The sequence below is a fragment of the Tetranychus urticae genome, chromosome 3 (genome assembly GCF_039701765.1).
Source record: "Tetranychus urticae isolate SD_2017Ah chromosome 3, NJAU_TeUrti_SD_1.0, whole genome shotgun sequence".
Taxonomy (NCBI): domain Eukaryota; kingdom Metazoa; phylum Arthropoda; class Arachnida; order Trombidiformes; family Tetranychidae; genus Tetranychus; species Tetranychus urticae.
In genome coordinates, this window is record NC_142960.1 from 11,278,174 (window position 1) to 11,297,117 (window position 18,944).

An 18,944-nucleotide genomic window follows, 5' to 3' on the forward strand; every position below is an offset into this window, starting at 1 on the left:
AAGTAACTTTGAAGATGAATTATGCTAATTGCTGTATCAGTTAAATATGGTAATTGTTGTTATTTCAGGTTAACCCCCATGACTCTTGGATTGAGAATGACAATCATAACAGCTAATTTTTAACTCGTTCATTTGGCCCACCCAAACAATCATCCAACCAATCAAACAAGCTTTTCTAAAACTGGCCTGTCATGAACCGTTCTATTTAACATCAAATTTCTCGCTTTTTTCATATTGTTGTAACTGGTTTAATATTAAGAGTGATAATATGTGAATGTCCTAATATGTATGCCAATCATTTGCTTTTTTCTCAAGCAAAGTGATAATGATGAATGTTCCTGATCGATAAGACGTAAATATTTTTGGACTTTCAATTGGTTTACGAGAAAATGTCTAGAGAGATTTTTATCGTTGTTTATTAATTCGTAACAATCAAGAAAATTTGAGTTTCTCTCTTCAATTCATTCATTGTATCTCAATGTATTTTCAATGATTCAATCTTATCAGAGTCATCTGGTGACAAAACTTTACAGGTAAGCTGTAGCTGTTTTGGGAAAAATTGATTGAAGGTTTGTGATCTTTAATTTATTTTCTTTCTCTTCCTTTCTTTCTATCCTTATATTTATCTTCCACTCTATGTCTGTCTTTCTCCTTCTCCCTTCCTCCCTTCCTTTCTCTCTTCTTTCGATTTAACAGTGTTTCTCTACTATCATCTGCATCTTCATCCTCATCTTTATTATCATCACCTTTTTTTACCATTGCAATTTTCATAGTGTAATCAACATAGCCAATATTTATCAACAGTGGATACTTCAATTTCAGCCTTTCATCTGCACTATTGTCAACGAGTTATTATTATTTGAGTTTATCGGTTCTCGTAGAGGAATAAAATGCCAAGAAAGTTACTGTGTTTTTAAAAATGCCTTGGTGAATAAGAAAAAACCTTAAGAAAGGATTCACAACCAAATTACCATGAGTGAGTTGGAAAAGTTGACTGCTGAGAGGGATGCTCTCAAACTGGAGATTGAAAGACTACAAGAGGAGCTTACCCTTTCAGCTAAGGAGAAACATCAATCTGCTGAGTTGGGCCTGCATTTATTAGATGAAAAAGATAAACTACAAGTGAGATACGACGAACTCGAATCTTTGCATGAAGCAACTCGGACTGAATTAGAAGCGCTTAGGAATGCCTTTGCTTCGTTTCAAACAAGTCAAAAGGTATCTGCGGATCGAGGAATTGAACAAGAGGAAAGTTTACTCCAGGAGTCAGCTTCTAAAGAGGCCAAGTTTGCATCAGCTTTACAAGAACTTGAAAGAGAATTGAAATTGGTTCGCTCTGAGTTAGCCCGAGTAGAAGCTGAAAAAGAAAGATTACTTTCTGAGCACAACGATTTGTCTAAACAGTTGGAAATCTCTGAATGGGAAAGGAAAAATATGCGTCTGGAGATTAAAGAACTGAAAACGAGAGAATCAAGACTGTCAAGTGACATGAATGAATTAGAAGATGAAAATATTAGTTTACAAAAGACTGTCTCAAATCTTAAATCAAATCAAATCGACTACGAAACGGCGAAACACGAGGTTCGACGGTTACAAGAAGAAATCGAACTAAGACGTCTTCAAGTGGAAGAATTCGAGACTTTGAAAAATATTGCTGAGAAACAGATGAAAGAAGCTTTGGAAGCTCTTGAATCTGAGAGGGAACAAAAATACGAATTAAAAAAGAAATTAGATGAAAGATTAACTAGTGATCCTATGTTGAACATGACCAATTTTGGATTAAGATTCCCAGGATTGGCTGTATTTGAAAGTCAGGTATCAGCTGATGCATCTGTTGGTGAAGTTCTCGATGATGAAGGATCATCACCATTGCTACATCAATTGGAATCTGATATGTTAAATGCCCGGAACGCCTGTGAAGGATCCGAACCTGATTCATATGGACATGATGGATCAACATCACAACCTTCATCTCTTTTTGGTGAAGTCCATTTAACTGAGATTAAAAAACTTGAGAAAGGTCTTGAGTTGGCTGAAAATGAAAAAAATCAACTTGCTCTGAAGCTTAGTGAGACCCATAATTTATTGGAGCAAACTAAAACTGAATTATTAGCCCAACAATCAAGATTATCCAAGTTAACTAATCATATCAGCAATATAATCAATAGTGAAGGCAATAATGAAATGATTGAAGCATTTGAAAATGAATTCCCTGAATATAAACAATTTATTGGTCAGCTGTGTGAAAAAATAAGCAAGTCAAAAGAAAGTCCTGAAGGAGAAGACGAACTCAACGAAATTAAAAGACAATTGAAGGAATGTGAACTTCTACGTGATAGCCTTTCTACTGATCTTGATCTGTTGAATAATTTTGCCGAGGAAACCTCTTCTGGCTCAGCTGCAACAGTTGAAGATCTTAACCGAATATCTGAAAAATTGGCTACTTTATATTACCACATTTGTTCAGTAAACGGTGAAGAACCATCCCGCATAATTTTAGATCACGCTAATAAATCAGAAGCTCCATTGAGTCTTCGAACTGAAGGTCTTAAGGATATTCTGAATGATGAACGTAGCCGAAAACTATTAAGCAATTGGAAATCAGGAATTCTAGCTTCAACTGAGTGTCGTAAAACTATGGAGACCATTGACGACCAAATGAGACACTTAAATAATGCCGTTGAATTAATAATAGATATGAAAACTCCAGCTCGCACCAAGATTGCCAATGAAGCTAATGCATTACCCGCTTCTCAACAACATTCCTTGATAACAAATTCTTCTGGAATTGCTTCATCACCTTCACCTTATCCTGGTGGTGACGCTCAAGAAGAACTGGTCAAATTGAAAGCTCTCTTAGCCACCAAAAGGGAACAAATAGCTACCCTTCGAACCGTTTTAAAAGCCAATAAGCAAACTGCCGAGGTTGCCTTAGCGAACCTCAAATCTAAATATGAGACTGAAAAGGCGGTTGTTACGAAAACAATGACGAAATTAAGAAAGGAATTGAAAGCGTTGAAAGAAGATGCTGCTACCTTCGCTTCTCTTCGGTCAATGTTCTCAGCCCGGTGTGAAGAGTATGTTGCTCAAATTGATGAACTTCAACGACAGTTAAAATCATCGGAAGATGAAAAGAAAACTTTGAATTCTCTCCTTCGAATGGCAATAGGACAAAAGTTAACTTTAACTCAAAAGCTAGAAGAAATAGAAATGGACAGAGAACGTAACTGCCTTTCATCACCTTCAAACAGTGGAGGTAAAAATAATAATATTAAGGATAGTCTATACAAATCTAACATTTCTCGAGGTCCTAATCGAACAAGAGCTTTATTTGCAAGGACCTCAGGCCCACGACCGCCTTCATCGCCCAGTAATCATGCATCCAACAATAGACCGCTAAGCGGGCGAGGAGACTGAACACCGCAATTTTTGTTCCCGAAAAATTAAACTTGTATAAATAAGGAAGAAAAATCAATTCCTTCAAGAGAGCATCAATCACCAGTTGCATGGAATCAATCAACCAGATAAAAGGAAAAAGTTAAAATCATTTCGTACCAGATGCACGATACTCAAAAACAGTTAACAAGGGAAGATAATGACTAAGATTGGGCTTATTAACATGATATCATCTTTATCAACACCATCAACTGCAAATCAAAGCACTTTTTATGATCATCTCTAACTACGATGACGCGTTGAAACAATAGGACTAATTTTATCAAATATAACTTATGGATGTGAAGGGAGAAGGATGTGTTTGGATGAAAAAATTTACTTCATGGTTCAGTCTTACTTTTCCATTCTAATTTTTCCCAAAATTATCATTATTATTGAACTACTTGAGTTGTCATCTTTTCATGTTCATACTTGTATCATCACTCTCTTTTGTCAAATCCATGTCGAACAGATTATTATTAGATTAACTCTATCATCTTCTTATATATTAATACTGTTTTGGTATTTTTCTGTCAAAATTTCTCCGCACTCAAACGGTCTATAAATTTCCTGTTGATCTGTCCAACTGAAAGATTATGGCCTTTTGTCGCCGGAAAAATATACAAATTTTTAGAACCCAACCCTGAAACTCAGGAAAAGCAGATAAAAAAGAGACTAAAATAGACAGTAAAAAAGAAGGAAAAATATAAAAGAAAGGGAAAATGACACTTAACATTTTTGTACATTTGAATACGCAATATGTAGATATATGAAGTCAAAACATCAAATTTTTGCGTAAAAATTGTGGATAAACTAAAAGGATTTCACGGAAACTTTTACGCAACCTGAAAGCCATGGTTGAACTACATGTATATGTCAGAAAAACTGTCAAAGCTTGATCAGAATTCAGCTTACTAAGCAAGGAATTTGCATAAAAACTTTGAATTTTGAGTTGCGAATTTGGACTTTGTAGGTTTGTGGGGGCATAAAAACTGAGTCCATTAAAACGTGATATTCTAGTAATAAGTTAATACTACACTTGACTATTTTAATTTAAGCCTACCTTGTTTGGACATTTATTAAGCTAATGTTTTTTTATCAAATAAAAATCCACTTAATCTATTAAATTTCAATCTATTTTCATTGTGCTTTTCTAGCCACTAGATTTATTAATTGCAAGAGCTTGGAATTTTTCCATCCATTAATAAATTGTGAATCGGAAACTTAAGCTTTACAATTAATCCAGAAGATGGAGTGTATGATTAAGAGTCAGCTGTTGATTTAGTGTCAACAGTAAATGTTATGATATTTTAAGAGTCCTGTTAAATTTACTAAATATTGCAATTTATTTAATTATACACTATTGTGACTATTGTCTAAACTTCATTCCTTCTAGCCTTCAAATTTTTAACAATTTGTGATGATAGAATCAACTGAAGATAATCCGACCCAGCCGATCTCTAATGAAACCGGTGATGTTAGTCAAACAACCCTTCAATCAATAAATCTTAATAATAACGAAGAAAGAGCAGATGGTGAACATGATAATGTCGATGACACTGGAAATGAAGAGAAACCGGATGACAAGATTGGTGCCTTAGATGACAAATGTGCAGAGAGTTCGAATAATCTCGTAATCGATAAAAATACTGTTTATGATAGTGATGCAATGGAAGCCCATCTAGGCAAAGATGGCACGATAGGAGATGAAGCTGAGGTGACGCATATTGATGAAGCATTAATCAACTCTTGCCATGAGGATAAAAAACAGTTGGACAGTGTTGAAGAAACGTTAAAAGATGATGTTACTATTGACAAGTCAACTTATGAAAAAATGCTTGCGGACCAGAAAAGATTGCAAGATGAACTCAAACGTCTGAAAGAGCATTTAATTATGGTCGAAGATGATTATACTTCTGAAATATTGGAACTAGAAACTCGAGAAGCTAATGTGAAAAACGAATTGAATCAAGCTCTGGAATCAATATCGCAGTTGAAAGCTTCTCAAACTGGTTTTTCACATGATCCAAATTTTTCTGAACAGTTGGAAAAATTGAAAGAGGAAAGAGATCGAGCTTTAGACGATGTATCCAAACTGGATGATAAAGTGCATAGTTTAACAGCTTCTGTGACCAATCTGCAGTTGGTTATTGAACAGATTCAAAAAGAAAACGAGAAGAAAATTAAATCTTTAGCGAAGCAACATGAAGCTGCTATAGAATCAGAGCGTGCAATACAAAACGAGCTACGACAAGAAATTGAAATTTATGAAAAAAGGATAATTGAAGCTTCTCAAGCTCTTCAAGCTGCAACTAGATTGACCGAAAACATCGACAATAAGGAGAAGATTATACAAAATTTGAAACAAGAGCTCAGTGATAAAGATCATCACATATCTAAACTGGAGATGGATATAGCCAATTTGAAAACTAGTTTTGAAGGAAAGGTTGACAAGCAAGTTATAAAAAATCTGATACTTGGATATTTCGGTACACCAAATGATAAAAAGCATGAAGTTGAACGTTTACTAGCTCGTGTATTAGATTTCAACGAGGAAGAAATGTCTCGTGCTGGCTTATCTTTTGGTCGTCAACCAAATAAATTTACTGTTGGTCCAATAAATCCAGCAAACTCTTCAGATAAAGTGAAATCAACTGCGACCGGATCGGTATTGTTAGCTCCTTCACAAAAACTACCTGTTAGCAACTCTGCAATAGCCTCTCCAGGATCGTCTGGACTTCATCAATCTTCGTCCCAGGAAACCAATCCTGATTCATTATCAAAGATGTTTGTTGAATTTTTGGAAGCTGAGTCTCGACCGAAAGGAGGTGTAGCAAATTCATCAGTCTCGCCTCTTACCCGTGAACTTGCTCGAGATTTCACCAAAGTTGCTCTTAACTCTAGCACTAAAAACAATCTTTTAGAGTCTACACTAAATGTGAAAAACAAAATGAGTCCTATTGCAATAACATCATCATCCTCATCATCCTCATCAACCACTACCGCTACAAACACATCATCTTTACCTTTTTCATCAAAGTCATCATTTTCGTCACTTGTAACAACTCGTGGCCTTCAGCAAACTCCTAATGGTATTTTATCAACGAATAGTAAATTATTGAATCCAATTCTTGCTCCTGCTTCTTCTTTTGCGTCTAACAAGCTTGGTAACAATTTTTCTGGTTCTTCTCATAGTCCTATTCGGCCAATCACAATAAATTCAACTAACTTATTAGATCATGATCAATCAACTAATACAGACTTTTCAACATCAACATCTTCTTCCTCTTCTTCAATATTAAAATCAATACCAAGCCTTAACACTCTCATAAAACCAACTAATTTTGAGTCCAATCAAATCGTGTCTCTATCATCGCCATCTTCATCAACTTTGGATTGAGACAAAATTGCTTTTATACCGATTTCAATCAATCAAAACCCAGTAATGTGTATCACTGACGTTATTTGATAGCATGATAAAAATATGTGTTAACACTTTATCAAGATGCAGCTTTCATTTTTCGCAAGATACAAGATGTAAATCGCGAGGAAATTCATTAATCAATTTTTATTCAAGTTTGGACTCTTGAAGGTTCTTGTTATTATTATTATCTTTGCTATTATTACTACCATTATCAGTAACAAGGCTTTACGGTGTAGGTTATGATTTGTATCAAGTCAATACCGTCCAGAGAAAGAGATAAAAACAAGAATAATCATTGATAATTTAAGAAAAACCTGAACTGTTTCCATTTTTTTAAAAAATTAATCACTCTATTATTTTGCAATTGATGCGACTTGTGCAAAAACCAAATTTTTGGGTCCTTTAATAATCTTCATGTTTTACCAATAAGATTGAAAGATTACATTAAAAGTAACCAAACAAAGATACAAGAATGGTGAAAAAAGGAAATGATGAAAATGACAGCTGGAAATGACAGAATAGCGTTATCTAAATTTAAGAATTCTCAAGATTTTTTTTTACAGAAAACAGTTTCCGATACGTATATGAAAATCAAGCTTCTAGTCAATCGATCTTGCCCAAAGCTTTGAGTCTTTCAAGAAGAGGTGGGTGAGAGAGATTGGTAGCTGAGTATAACCAATCGTATACTGGGAATTCAAGATTATCATTTCCCAGTTTAATAAGTGCACTTCTAAGATCTGAAGCACGGTTCATTTTCTTGGCAAAGTTATCGGCTCCGAATTCGTGATGTCGTGTAAGACAGGTCATTAAGAATCCAACAATCTAAAATAATAAATCATTAGAAAAGGGTATTAAATCTAAGTTTTCAAAATTTGTTAACAGTTAGATAACTCACCTCATTGTAAGGTGCAAAAATATATTGAGTAATGACTAAAAGACCGATTAGAATTGGTTGATCATTGAAGCCAAAGGCTTGATAGATTACTGGATCTTTGTAAAGGAATCCGAAAATCATGAAGGTGAAAAGCATTTGAACTTCAGCAATGATTAAGTTAATGACTACGTGGTTAAGTTTCCAATGTCCAAGCTCATGTCCAAGAACAGCGAGAATCTCATCATCATTACATCCTTTCTTTTTCTTCTCTTTAGTATCCTTATCGGTTTCTTCGGTAAGAGCTTCATTTTCAGCAGCAGTTACATCACTAGTCTCACCAGCAATAACAGCCGCATCTTGCTGATTTGATTTCTCACCATCAGAGGCATTATCTTTATCCAACGATGATTCATCTCCTGAATCACTCATTTTAGGCGGATTTTCCATCAGCGTATCAAAAAGAACAATTCTTTTGTTTTTATAAAATCCGTATAAGTAGGCATTGCTGTGTGAAGAACGTTTAGATCCTTCAACAATATAAACTTGCGTTAAAGGAAATTTAAGTCCCTGTGCCATGGTAGTAATTTTTTCTCGGAGGGAACCTTCCGGCAACGGTACGTATTTGTCAAATAGTGGAGCAATGAAATCAGGATAGATGGTCATCATTAGGAAAACAATAAGAGAACAGAAGCCCCACAGGTAGAGGAAGAAATAGTCATCACCTTTCTGGATAATCCATATAATAGCAGGTAAAATGATACAAGTAATAGCTTGAGAGACGAAAAACTTTTTGACTTGATCTTTGGCAAAGAATGATCGGGTTTGACGATTGAAACCATGTTTTTCCTGGATAACGAAATTCGAATAGTAACTCCATGGAAGGTCAATAACTTTTGAGATTAAGGCGCCAACATTGACAAAAACTAATGTACGAGTGATCTCGTAAGATTTGTCAAGCCCAAACGGCTCCATAAGAGTAGCAGAAACGTCCCACAAGAGTGGCATGAGATCACACAATAGAATGACCTGAGTGAAATAGGAAATAATTTGTCATGATGATTAGATAAAGAGGAGATACAAAGATCATGTTTTAACATTATAGCAATAGATAATAACATTATAACAGATTAACAATTTATGATGAATTTCAAAGTAACAGATAAAGAATAGAATAAAATTCAAAGGAAATGGGCTGAATCATAAAGATCAAATCTTTCAAAATATTTTGAAAAAGAATAAAATTAAACGATGATTTGATTAATCAATCACCAAGTCTTGAATTTCTTTAATCTTTAAATCGCCAATGAATAAAGAATTGGTGATCAATTCTTTCATTTGCTGAATTTCATGCAGCAAAAACGAGTCAGCTTACCGATGAAAATGTTTGACTCCAAGCGTGATAAAATAATGTAAATTTAGTTCTGTCAATACTGTAAGCTCTAGCATTGAGAAATGTTTCACGGTCCATAATTCCCGAAAGCTCCACAGGTAATTTGGTTGTATTTAAAACGATGCGAAACTTAAAAGAAAGCATAAAGAGATTAGCTTATTTTTGATGCTTTATTGAATAAAGATGACCGTTAGAAATGCAAAACACGAAGAGGACTTACCTGACGCCATCCGATGTAAGTATCCCAGATGAAAACTATCCATGAGAAAATAAAAATAGCCCAAAACAGTGTTGGGGGATTCCAGTAATTGTCACGAAAATTTGTGAAAGTCTCCTTTCCAATGTCAAACATTTTGAACTAGTTTATATTGTAAGTGGTATTTTTAAGTAAATTAAGACAATGGTGAAAATGAAAATGGGAAAATCAAATTGAAATCCTTACATATTAATTACACACAAATGATGATAGACAAATGGAAAACCAAACCCAATGTGTACCGGTGGGATTTAGATACAGTTAAGTCTTGATCACGATATCTATCAGATAAAGTATCTGTTAAAAAAACAACTGATTTTGGTTTTTTAAATGTGACATTATTTTATTTAGGCCTATCTCTTAATTGAAATCTACGCTTTTGGCTTCATTGCTTTAATTTATCGTTTTCGCAAAGTAATCCTCAGTACCTGAAGGTAAGTTTGTCATGAATCCGTTCGTTTCATAAGATTTCTAAATTGCATCTTTTATTTCTTTATTTTTGTTCATGTTTGTTTTCTATAACTCTTTAGCTCAATAGCTTCGACTAACTCGGAATGGCTTTGTCAAAGGGTACCTCTCATTATAATAGACAAGTTTGGGAAGATTCTTCTTTTCCTATTCTCTGTGAAACTTGCTATGGAGATAACCCTTATTTAAGAATGATGAAGGACCAGTTTGGGTCCGAATGTAAAATTTGTAATCGTCCATTTACTACATTCAGGTGGTGTCCTGGTGCTAAAATGCGATACAAAAAGACTGAGGTCTGTCAGACCTGTGCTAGAGCAAAAAATGTCTGCCAAACATGTTTGCTAGATTTGAATTTTGGTTTACCTGTTCAAGTGAGAGATAATGTTTTGAACATTGCTCAAGAAATTCCACAGAATGAGGTAAACAGGGAGTATTTCAATCAAAATTTGGATAAAGCTGTTAAAGAATCAGGTAATTATTTTGTCATTTTAATTTATTCAATCACCTGTTTGATATATTTATTTGTGAATTTGTTTCTCTTTATATAGACCCTAGTGAGCCATGGGGCCCTCATAAAGCTCAACCACCCAGTGATGTTTTGGCAAAACTTGCTCGTAACTCTCCGTATTACAAAAGGAATCGACCACATATCTGCTCGTTCTGGGTCAAAGGAGAATGTAAAAGAGGTGCTGAATGTCCATATAGACACGAGAAACCTTCCGATCCTGAAGATCCTTTGTCAGATCAAAACATCAAAGATCGTTATTATGGTAAAAATGATCCAGTTGCCGAAAAACTTTTGAAAAGAGTTTCTGAGATGCCCAAACCTCACCCTCCTGAAGACAAATCTATTACAACAGTTTACATTGGCAATGTTGGCGAAATCATAAACGAGAAAAATTTACGAGATCACTTTTATCAATTCGGCGAGATACGTAATGTTTCTATTGTGAGAAAACAAAACTGTGCATTTGTTACTTATGTTACTAGGGAAGCAACTGAACAGGCTATCGAAAAATCTTTTGGGAAATTAATTATCAATGGACAAAAGCTTGTGATTCGATGGGGCAAGGCCCAGGCAAAGAGAGGGACCGTTGGTGATGGTGAATCGGAAAAATCAAAAGTAAAACTGGCTCCTGTTCCGGGCTTACCTGTTGGTTCCCCTGATTATGCTCTCTCTGCTCCATCTACTTCAACAGCTATACCTCAATTACCTGGTCCTATGATTCATTATCCATCTCAGGATCCAGATCAAATGGGCTCTCATGCATTGAAATAGCTTAATGATCTAGCTAACTTGTAAATGTATTCAATTAATAGCAATGAAAAACTCATCTTTCATCCTAATTCGATTCAATTTCTTACCTGTATTTTTGGCATCATGAAATTTATTGTTTCATCAATCAACGTTGCCTATTATATCGCATAACCTAATGTGTAAATAAAAAGTTACATTATCATGTTCTCATGAGCTCCCCTAGTCATGGAACTTGTATGATGTTATACAACTACTGTATATAACTTGAAAAATTCACTTCCATGAGCAACGAAATTGTTCAAATTATTTGTAGAATCTGATTCACTTTAAATTTACACATTTTCAATATTTTTGTGATTACTCGATCTCGCAGAGTAATTGATAATTTTTCTTTTGCTTTTCTCTTTCTTATCAAGCTCTATTCTTTTAAATTTTTCAAAACAAACGAAAAATCAAGATGAGAATGTGAGAAAGATAAAAGAAAAAAAATATTCATTCTGAGAGATGAACTCCAAAAGTATCGAAAATGTGTGAACTTTCAGTAGTTCAATTTATCTGTCGTACATGTGCACACGCTGTTACACCAGATCAACTTTTACAAGCATTCAAACAGGGCAATCTTTAAATTGCAATTTTGATTCTAAATGATATGAAAAACTCATTCTATTTGTTTAAATTGTATCCTTTTGAGCCGAGATATCTTCTGAGTAAGGCGTCAAGTTTTTTCATTGTAAAGAAATGGGAATCTTGTTGAAGTAATGGAAGAAAACCAAGAAAACAATCTCACGAAATTGTTGAATAATAAGCTGTTTAACACTGATAATAAACAGAAAACCGGATTCTGGTTAGAAAAAAATCAAAATTCATTTTTTTCCAAACTCTTCAACAATCATATCATTATTCTCATTCTCATCATTACATACATTACATCCAGGCTGAATAATTTGAACAACAATCATCTTTATAACTTGTCCAGCAAGACATCACCATCATAACCATCTTCAATCAGTTGAAAGTAAAAAACTTGCCCTCGGCGGTCATTCTTTGATGGTGAAAGTAGCTTCAATAATTAAGGATGCTAATGACCATAGATTTTGTTTATTTTTCTTTTATAATTTTGAAATATTGATATCACCTTAGGAATGTTTCAATTATGCTGAACCAAGTTTAACTAAGCGCCATAAATTGATATTTATTTCAATAGATTTGCTTTACAAAAGGTAAGTTTATATTTGTTTATTCATTTCTATTCTCCTCCTCCTTGTCTCTCTCTCTCCTTCAAAATGTGTTCAACGCTTCATGTTTAAAATGCTAATAATGAAATAATATTGATCCTTGTTTCTTCTTCAGATTTTTATCCATTTTAGAGGAAATTAAATGTTTTTAACAATTATTTCTTTAAATAATTAACTTTAAGTTTCCTGTATTTAGTGTCTCTGAAAGTTATACCAGTGATCCTACATGAAACCTTTGGAGTCATCTTTCTGTTTGCATCGGTTTTCATCCAATGGTGAAAGTTTTGGCTCAATTTTTTGTTTTCTCTTAAAGGTATGTAGAAGTCCAAGTTTTTCCCAAGACTTTTCTCTATCAGTTTATAAGATCAATATCAACATTTTTAAACCCTTTTCTTGTCATTAATGTACGTTTAAATTTCACACTATCAGATAGTCTAGTTATGAACAGAAATCTTGAAAATAAGCTACTGAAGTTGACCAAACTTCACTTTCTTTAGTAAACATAAGATGTATCTTATGCTAGTCCTGCCAGTTACTCAGGTGGATGTAGCCGTAATAAAACACGCTTTTCATTTGTTTCTATACAATAATTGGATAGCTTTTGAATAATTGAATAAATTTGCCATTAAGATTTAATTTGCATTTCCATATCAAGTTTGAGAATAATTTTGTATCTATTTGATCTCCAAAAATCTTTTTATTTTAATCGTGCAAGTAGTTTTATAAGTCTTGTTGTGTCTGTTTTCAAGTCGTTGAATGACCCAACATTGATTTTTTCTTGATTAGTATACCTTTTTGATTTGTATTATTTTTCACTTGAAATATCAACCACTTAAGCTAAAGATTTGACAATAATTAAATTGAACTAAATAAAGGTTGACATATTTTCTTTTCAACTGTCTTTAGTGAATATCCTCATCGTTAAATGAATAGCTTTATGCTTATCAACTTGAGCAATATGATCTTATATTTTTACTATTGTGCTCTTTTTTTGACATTTCCAGTTTTTGCCAGATTTGTGATTAAATCGGACAATGTTTTGGTTGTCATGTTGAAAATAATTAAAGAAATTTGACCACATGCTGCTGACTTCAAAGTAATTCACATATCATCTAATAATAGTTTTGCTTGACAAAAGAATGCCCAAAGAATGGAAAACTATGTGCCATTAGGATTTATTCAAATTAATTCACTCTCATCCAAATCTAATTATTTGGCACCATGCAAAAGCTTCAGTTATTTATTGTGTTCGTAATCTGTAGTATGGTTATGGTCATTCTACAAAATGGTCTCAATCAAACCTGGAACTGGTCCAAACTCAGCAATCTTGTTTTAATACCCAAAAATTTCAATGGTAATGTTTATATTAACTTAAATGCTCTACATTGTATTTAAAATGATAACTAATATAATCTTTTATTTTTCAGATGTTACAGCAGAAAATGATCTTTTAAGGATAAAAAATCTTCTCGCTAATCGTACAAGTAGTTATAAAATTTATCTGAACACTGAGAATTACGATGTTCTAAGGAGCCTTGAGAAGCAAGTATCGCACAAGAAACGTAAACGTCTGAAGCAACCTCATTCATCTCATGTACAATCTTTTCATAAATTATCATCTATTGAAATGATCTTAAAAATGATGTCAAGTCGTGATCGACGTAATTCTTCCCGTTGGCTGAGTAAACTTGGAAAGCGAGCCTTTCTTCACTCGTTTGACCCATTAAAAAGCTTCTCTGTTATCAATGGAACCAAAACACCAATTCGTTATATACTTTTAGTGTCACATTTTCGAGCTGGTTCGTCATTTGTAGGTGATTTGTTGCAACAAAATTGGAAAACATTTTACTCCTTTGAACCTCTCCATTTGTTTCAAATTAATTATAAAGTTGATCCTGATCAAGATGAAGAAGCTCTCTCATTATTACAAAACATTTATTCATGTTCATTTGCTTCGGAACCTGGTTATGTTGAATGGATTCGCAAACGTGAGAACAAGTTTCTTCTCACATGGAATCGTTTCCTTTGGAGTTTATGTAATATCTATCGTTCTTGGTGTTATGATCCTAATTTTATCCATCAACTTTGCTTACGGACTAAATATCGCGTCATTAAAGTGACTCGGTTAAGCCTTAAGTCAGCAGCAAAACTGTTGAATCAACTACCTAAGTCAATTGATTTGAAACTGTTATATCTTGTTCGAGATCCTAGAGCCATTTACAATTCTCGAAGTAAACTTGAATGGTGCACCAAAACACCTTGCGGTGATTACAATCTGATGTGTGATGATTTTGAATCTGATCTTGCTGTATATAAACAATTAGTTGATACTTATGGTGATAAAATAATTTCGTTAAGACATGAGGATCTTTCACTGAATCCATATGAAAAAGGAGCGACTCTCTTCAAGTCCCTTGGATTACCATTTACATCTGGTGTTCGTCGTTTCCTCAGAATCAACACTGAAGCTGAACTGCCTTCCAATATAACTATTGATCCATACTCAATTCGTCGGAGCTCCAAAAAAGTTATAACCAAATGGACTAAAGAGTTGAATGCAAGTCAAATTATTGCAATACAAAATCGATGTCCAAATGTTTTCGATCAATTAGGCTACAAGCCAATTGATTTATCTTATTTAAATGTTTCATCAATCAACTTTGAAGATATTTTAGAAGAAAAGTTGACTCTTCCTAACTCTTTATGACAATTACTGAATAAATCTCTGATGGTTGTTCATCATCATGTTAAAATGCAGTATTAATACAAGTGTATAAGTGTATGATAAGTGTATGTTTACTTTTACAATAATTTTCATTTTATTGTACTCAACAAAAAGTGTAGTCATTCATTCACTGGCTTACTTTGTTGTCCACCAAATTACAAACAAGATTCATTAGATTATACTAGGATAATTAACTGGATCGGATGTTGCCAAACAATCTGACGCGATCTGACAATGATAATAGAAATGATCTGTATTTTCAGCTCTTTATTTGGTTTCCCGTGAAGTCACGCTCTAGTGTACATCAGCGCATAATGATGGCAGCAAGGAAAACTTAAATTCATCATTAAACTAAAAGGCTAATTCAGATGTACATTTCAAAATTATCCTTGCTTTTCGATTAACAATACTATTAGTTCAGGTGTCATTGTAAGAGATTTCACAAAAAAAGTCGTATCAATATGAAATATTTAACAATCAAAGTCCACTCACTTACCACCTAACAACCTACATGTAATAACAAATTTCCTAGTCTTTGAGTAACGGTAAGGAACTAACCACACCAATTAACGCATGCAAGATAATAGTAAATTTATTATCCACTCAACAATTTCATATATTTAATCACTTTCGAGTATTGTGTGTTTGAATCAATCTATTAAATTTAAAATTTCCCCATGTGAAGATGAATATAATATTATAATTAGCAAAACATAGAAGCTAAAAAATTCATTTATGAATGTTTTTTTATTTAAACAGTTGATGCTAGCGAAATTTCGTAATTTTGGTAATCAAAGTTTGTTTTTCCAGGTTATGACCAATCAACTTTGTTATATGGTCAAGCTGAATAATACACAAAATTAACCTAATTGTCTCTCATTCAGCTGTAATCATCATCATTTCACATCATCAGTGTCACTTAATTTATAATAATAGCGGTCAATGTAATGTTGTTCAAATTTTCGTTTTTGAACAAGCAATGAAGATGAACGAAAAGATTTCATTTATAAACACCAAAGTCCTTCATGAGATTCAAGTGAGATTCAAATTTCCATGAATAAAAATTCGTTGAATAGTTCAAATTCTAATTTAATCATTTGTTGACTGTGGAGCAAAAGGGAAACTTGATCATGTTTAACTTATAAGTTGAACAAGTTTTCAAAAAGTTGTCAACCTTTGCTTTGGAACTCAATTTTCTCAGTCTTTTCACGTAGCTTCACCGATACCAATCATGTTTGCCTCATGCTTTGGACGGAGCATTTTAACGTCACTTTGATTTACTTTGATTATGGGCTCAACTGAATGGGATGATAATCGTGATGATGGACAGAATAAGAAAAGTCTTTCGACGTCGACTTTATCTCCACCAATGGAACCAATCTTTGATTCAAGTCCATGTTATTTGAAGCTATGCGAAGTGGAAATGGATTTAGTGAAAGTGTTCGCTGTCATCAGTTCGACACTCAGTGTCATTGTTGCCTTCGTCGACAATTGAATCGCAATCTATCATCTGTACATGGATAATCTGTATCAATCCATTTCAACTTACATCAATCGTTTACCCAAGTCTAGCGATAAATTGTGCAAAGTGTTGAACTGTGATGATTATCAGGTTAAAGTAATCCGCTCATTGGCTGGTCCTAATGGTGAATGTCATCCTCATGGGAATGGTGATAGTGAATGTTGTGTTAAAACCGAATCGTAGAAATGTCCAAAATCGATCAACATCAACCTCAAAATTTAATGGTTTAAACAATGGATCACGTAGTTTAACCAACAACACCAATCATTATCATTATAATCCATTTGACTTGGAGTCAAACTTTATCAACCTTTTCAATCTTTGAACGAGTCAAATATGAAATTGAATTAATCGAGATTAATAACAGGCAAACAGCCAATCCAAAAGATTCGTCACCAATATCATCTCATCCGCCTTCACTCTCAAGACTATCACCCTCAGTGAATCGACAGTCACCACCTTCAGAGTCATTTTACGATTCACTTGAAACCAACTTGGACTGTAGTTTACATCATTGTCAGAGTGACTTAATTCCACTGGTCCGATCGGTTCCAACTCATGTTGTCCATTGCAAGCCAGTCAATGGATACTTCAACACTAATCGCTGTCGATGCTGCATTGATTCATCTTTGACTGGACTCGATTTGAGAAATATTTTGAGATTTGTTAACCTTTAACCTTGAATCTTTTATTTAGCTTTGCATCAATATTGAAACTCAACTTCACCCTTCTAATGGTTTACCAATTAAAGTGATGGAAACATGGAGAGTAAAGATTAATGTTTCAGACTCAAAGTATGATGAGTCAATTTAGATGAGTCACAGTTGCTTCGATTCAGGTTACATGTACCACAGTAATAAGAGTAGAGTACAATAGTATTTGTACTTAAATTTGTATTTAAAAATATGGATGTATTGTGGAACCTCCTTTTTCAATAAACAGTTTTCGATATTATTTAGAATGATAAATCGCTGATCCTTGTTTTGATTATGAAAATTGTCAGCTGATATTTCAAAAGATGTCAAAAGCACTTACAAATCAAAAGACTTTAACCAAAGAAAAGGATCATCATGAATGATTACGACGATAAAATTAAAGACTTCTGGTCTAATGGTTATACTGTGTTTCCTGATTTTCTGTCCTCGTGTGATGTTGACAATATTTTAAAGGAAACTAAACAAATTGTTGATACTTTCAATCTCAATGAACACCGGACTGTTTTCAAAACTGGAAAAGGACAACAAGGTGATGACTACTTCCTTAATTCAGCTGATAAAATATCGTTCTTTTTTGAGGAGAAAGCTTTCGATTCGGATGGGAACCTTGCAGTCCCTCGCAGCCAGTGTTTAAACAAAATAGGCCATGCCCTACATGAATTGAATCCTGTTTTCAAAGCAATTACATTTGATGGTCGAGTTCAGAGCATTCTAAAGAGCTTAGGATGCGTTGAGCCTCATGTTATTCAGAGTATGGTTATTTTTAAAAATCCTCATATTGGTGGTGAAGTTTCAGCTCACAGAGATGCGGAGTTCCTATTCACTGAGCCAACCATTAAGCTTACAGGTTTCTGGTTTGCTCTTGAGGATGTTACTCTTGAAAATGGATGTCTTTGGTTCATTCCAGGTTCACACAACGAGTCTGTAACTCGACGGTTTGTTAGGAACTCAGGTGATTCTGGACCGAGGGTATCATTCAATGCTCCTGAGGATAAATATGATGATTCAAAGTTCATTCCAGTTACAGTTGCAAAAGGATCGCTAGTACTCATTCATGGTTTAGTTGTTCATAAAAGTAAACCTAATATGTCACAATTACCCAGACCTGTTTACACATTTCATGCTGTCGATTTTCATGAAACAAAATGGTCACCAGATAATTGGCTTCAACCTACAGAAAAACTTCCATTCAGTCGAGTCTATTGATGTGTTAAAGATAAATTATATTCTTGTATTCATTTTTCATTCAAAATCCTTCCAAATCAAGATCGTTGATTCAATAGACTCACTTCAGTTAAACCTATGGACTTAATAGTATGAAGTGACTTGTCCTGGGCAGATTCAAATTTTACAGAAACATTAAGCTTGAATTAATTTCCGAATTAGCGTAAATATAAATTTAGCTGATAATTAAACTATCTATCATTGGTGATTGATATTTAAATGTTTCTTTTGTAATATCGATTTTCGTCAATAAATTTAATCTCAGATCTAAAATAAATTGCCGTATAAATATTGCCAAACAAATTCGCCACTGGCTTCAGTCTTTTGACACTTGTTCATCAAATATTCAAATTAAGTTAAATTATGTTTCCGTATCTTAAGTTTACGAGAAGACTTTAAAATTTGTGCTATTTGATG

At 33.8% G+C, this 18,944-nt stretch overlaps 6 protein-coding genes across 6 annotated transcripts; 5 read left to right on the forward strand and 1 right to left on the reverse strand.

The window, feature by feature from the left end:
- Positions 1 to 535: 535 nt before the first annotated feature.
- BicD (Microtubule-associated protein Bicaudal D) lies at positions 536 to 3,974 on the forward strand. Its single transcript, XM_015937384.3, has one exon. It carries the CDS (start codon positions 973 to 975, stop codon positions 3,415 to 3,417), a length of 2,445 nt encoding a protein of 814 aa, XP_015792870.1. The 5' UTR covers positions 536 to 972; the 3' UTR covers positions 3,418 to 3,974.
- Positions 3,975 to 3,984: 10 nt separating this feature from the next.
- On the forward strand, positions 3,985 to 6,935 carry LOC107369483 (uncharacterized). The gene has a single exon (XM_015937445.3). The coding sequence runs from the start codon at positions 4,856 to 4,858 to the stop codon at positions 6,833 to 6,835; it is 1,980 nt and encodes a 659-aa protein (XP_015792931.2). The 5' UTR covers positions 3,985 to 4,855; the 3' UTR covers positions 6,836 to 6,935.
- Positions 6,936 to 7,223: 288 nt separating this feature from the next.
- Positions 7,224 to 9,603, reverse strand: LOC107369484 (CAAX prenyl protease 1 homolog). The gene is made up of 4 exons (XM_015937446.3): positions 9,344 to 9,603; positions 9,106 to 9,252; positions 7,755 to 8,759; positions 7,224 to 7,681 (listed from the first exon to the last, which is right to left on the reverse strand). The coding sequence occupies exons 1-4, from the start codon at positions 9,473 to 9,475 to the stop codon at positions 7,463 to 7,465; spliced, it is 1,503 nt and encodes a 500-aa protein (XP_015792932.1). The 5' UTR covers positions 9,476 to 9,603; the 3' UTR covers positions 7,224 to 7,462.
- A 96-nt stretch (positions 9,604 to 9,699) lies between these two features.
- On the forward strand, positions 9,700 to 11,363 carry LOC107369485 (pre-mRNA-splicing factor RBM22). Its single transcript, XM_089269261.1, has 3 exons — positions 9,700 to 9,813; positions 9,910 to 10,318; positions 10,396 to 11,363. The coding sequence occupies exons 2-3, from the start codon at positions 9,934 to 9,936 to the stop codon at positions 11,124 to 11,126; spliced, it is 1,116 nt and encodes a 371-aa protein (XP_089125387.1). The 5' UTR covers positions 9,700 to 9,813; positions 9,910 to 9,933; the 3' UTR covers positions 11,127 to 11,363.
- Positions 11,364 to 12,008: 645 nt separating this feature from the next.
- On the forward strand, positions 12,009 to 15,109 carry LOC107369571 (carbohydrate sulfotransferase 1-like). The gene is made up of 4 exons (XM_025162319.2): positions 12,009 to 12,325; positions 12,456 to 12,653; positions 13,345 to 13,694; positions 13,768 to 15,109. Exons 3-4 carry the CDS (start codon positions 13,562 to 13,564, stop codon positions 15,045 to 15,047), a joined length of 1,413 nt encoding a protein of 470 aa, XP_025018087.2. The 5' UTR covers positions 12,009 to 12,325; positions 12,456 to 12,653; positions 13,345 to 13,561; the 3' UTR covers positions 15,048 to 15,109.
- A 100-nt stretch (positions 15,110 to 15,209) lies between these two features.
- Positions 15,210 to 18,804, forward strand: LOC107369506 (Phytanoyl-CoA dioxygenase domain containing 1). The gene has a single exon (XM_089269262.1). The coding sequence runs from the start codon at positions 17,658 to 17,660 to the stop codon at positions 18,507 to 18,509; it is 852 nt and encodes a 283-aa protein (XP_089125388.1). The 5' UTR covers positions 15,210 to 17,657; the 3' UTR covers positions 18,510 to 18,804.
- The last annotated feature ends 140 nt before the right edge of the window (positions 18,805 to 18,944 follow it).